This window comes from Penaeus monodon, chromosome 40, assembly GCF_015228065.2.
Source record: "Penaeus monodon isolate SGIC_2016 chromosome 40, NSTDA_Pmon_1, whole genome shotgun sequence".
Lineage (NCBI taxonomy): Eukaryota > Metazoa > Arthropoda > Malacostraca > Decapoda > Penaeidae > Penaeus > Penaeus monodon.
In genome coordinates, this window is record NC_051425.1 from 12,488,837 (window position 1) to 12,491,336 (window position 2,500).

Consider the following 2,500-nt stretch of genomic DNA (forward strand, 5'->3'; position numbering starts at 1 on the left):
TGTCATTGTTATTGTCATTATTGTTGTTACTGTTATCATTACTTATACTGTTATCATTACATGTATACTTAATTTACCATTGCTAATAGCAATAGTAGTAGCACAAACATTGTGCTTGTTGCTTTTGTAACTTATAATTTGTTCTTGTAATACTATCATCGCTATTGTTTTTGTATAACTATTCTTATATGTCACTATTATCACATTAATACTGTTATAAACAATGCCAGTTACATGACTTTTGCCATGACTATCATCGTTTTCATTACAGTACATTTTTTCTTATTATCATTTTCTTGTCATCATTTTGATTCTAGATATCATTGTCACTATAATCATCACCATCATCATTATTTAACACTATTATGTTCGTTGCTCCATATCGTTATCATTTCTATTAGATCATACGAAAATTCTCTCCCCTTTTTATACTAGTTCACACAGAGAGCCCCCCGCCCCCCCGCCTCATGCTATTTTATGTGGAGAGCCATGACAGTTTCAGAATACAAAAATATGGGCAAGGATCTAAATTAGAGCACAGGCTTTATTATTATGTTACAGGGCGATATGGTCACACGTATGGTGCTGTCGCCTGCAGCAACTAACTCTTATTTCAATAAAAATTTTATTATTTCACTTGCTGGTAATATTTACTGCCAGCATTATGTTAGTTTTCCGTTCTACGACAAGTTCCAAAATAAATATTATGAGTGATACTACTTTAGAAGTCAAACTTGGTGAGATCTGTTTAGAATCTAATATGAAAATAGTAATCTAACCAACTTTTATAGTAATGCTACTTGCCACATTATATTAGTCATCAATTTCAAGAAGAGTATTAGGAGAATGTGACATGATTGGTACAGCAGAGTCGAGGAACTACTACTACTATTACTACTACTACTACTACTACTACTACTACTACTACTACTGCTGCTGCTGCTGCTGCTACTGCTACTGCTACTGCCATTATCATATTCACTCGCGGGATAATGCTATACGGTGGCCATCTCCTTTCCGCCCGGCTACTGTCAACAAGGATACGTATACACACACGCTTACAGTGCACATCCATACACATACACACTATAATAAACCTTATTACTCTAGAACAACTACTAAAATCATTAAAATCAACTACATAATCACCGCTTTAATCGACAACCTGCGCTTGTTGAAGCTGACTGAATCCTCTTTCTTGTGCACTCGCCTTACTCAGCACGTTGATGTAAGCATGTCAGTATTCATTCGCAGCTGAACCAACTGAGGGGGTTGACGTTGCGCGCTCCCAGGACCTTTCTTGGACAAAGCTAACACTCCACCCTTAAGCTATGCCATCTCCCTCGCTGTTATTTTTCGTTCGAAACTTTCCGGGTCTCTCTTGTCACCTCCCGATGTATGTTCTTTATTCTTATTTATTCATTTATTTTTTGTTTTTGTTTTACTCAATTCGTTTATTTTATTCTATTAATTTACTTATCTATTTATTTTTACTCATTGTTATCTTTATATTTCACCAGGACAACTCACGCGGGGACGACACGCGCCCATCTTTCTATCGCATTTCTCACTGAAACGCCCACGCACATTATTTTTCTTCTACTTCTTATCATAGTCGAGTATTTTTCCATTTTCAATTTCCACTTCACCCGATATACACTTTCACAGCTGTCGACTGAAGGATATAACCCCTCGCCCTAACCTCATCGTGACCTGTGGTGTGTGCGTCTTTCCACGAGTATTTTGGTTACACTCTAACCAAACATTTACCGCTTATCTCTTGACAAGTTGCTTGGTACATACGCTATATTCTCATAAACATTACACAGGGTGTCGGGTGGTCACTTTACAGGAAAGCATGAACGTAAACTCTCAAGCGCATTCCTGAAAAGCCAGCTATTCCTTCTGAATTCCTGAAGATATAATTGAAGTCTCAACTACGCCTCCAAATGTATATGAACTGAGGTCTGAGCCTGTGTCATTCTTATTGTGGGGCCCAATTGTGAGTACCAATCTGCTGATTCATGCGTGGAATCAAGGCCTCGGAGACTATGGTATGCTATCCATAGCTAGTAATTACTGCTTTCGCTTGTACCACTGCTTGTATGTCTCAGGGAAAAGAGTCTCTACAATCTGATAAAAAGTTTTCTGTCGACTCAGTTATAAAAAGAATTTCCCCATGTTTGTTTTCGATTGTTTGTTGTCTTGTTGATTAAGCTTATTGTTGTCACTACCCTTCATGTCATTACTATCATCTACGTGTGTGTAATCAATTAAGTTTTCATTTCACTCGACCCTATGAATTTCATCTAGGGATAAACTAAACGAAAGTAATTACCATTCGTTTTTTTAAATCACAAAATTACGTATAACAGCAACTTTATCAATAGTCATAAAACTCTTATCCTTTAAAAAGAGAAAGAGAGAGAAAAAAAAACACAATAAGTGTAGCGTAGTAAGTCATGAGCATACCGTTATTGATGAGTTAGTCTCCATTCCG

The 2,500-nt window shown here is 36.8% G+C and overlaps 1 protein-coding gene across 1 annotated transcript in view; it reads left to right on the top strand.

The window, feature by feature from the left end:
- Positions 1–2,500, top strand: part of LOC119598010 (acid-sensing ion channel 1-like) — a 26,195-nt gene that overhangs the window by 1,988 nt on the left and 21,707 nt on the right. The window contains exons 3-5 of the mRNA XM_037947658.1: positions 436–577; positions 1,669–1,718; positions 1,920–2,054. Of these exons, the coding sequence (XP_037803586.1) occupies positions 436–577; positions 1,669–1,718; positions 1,920–2,054 (327 nt within the window). The remainder of the gene's footprint in view (positions 1–435; positions 578–1,668; positions 1,719–1,919; positions 2,055–2,500) is intronic.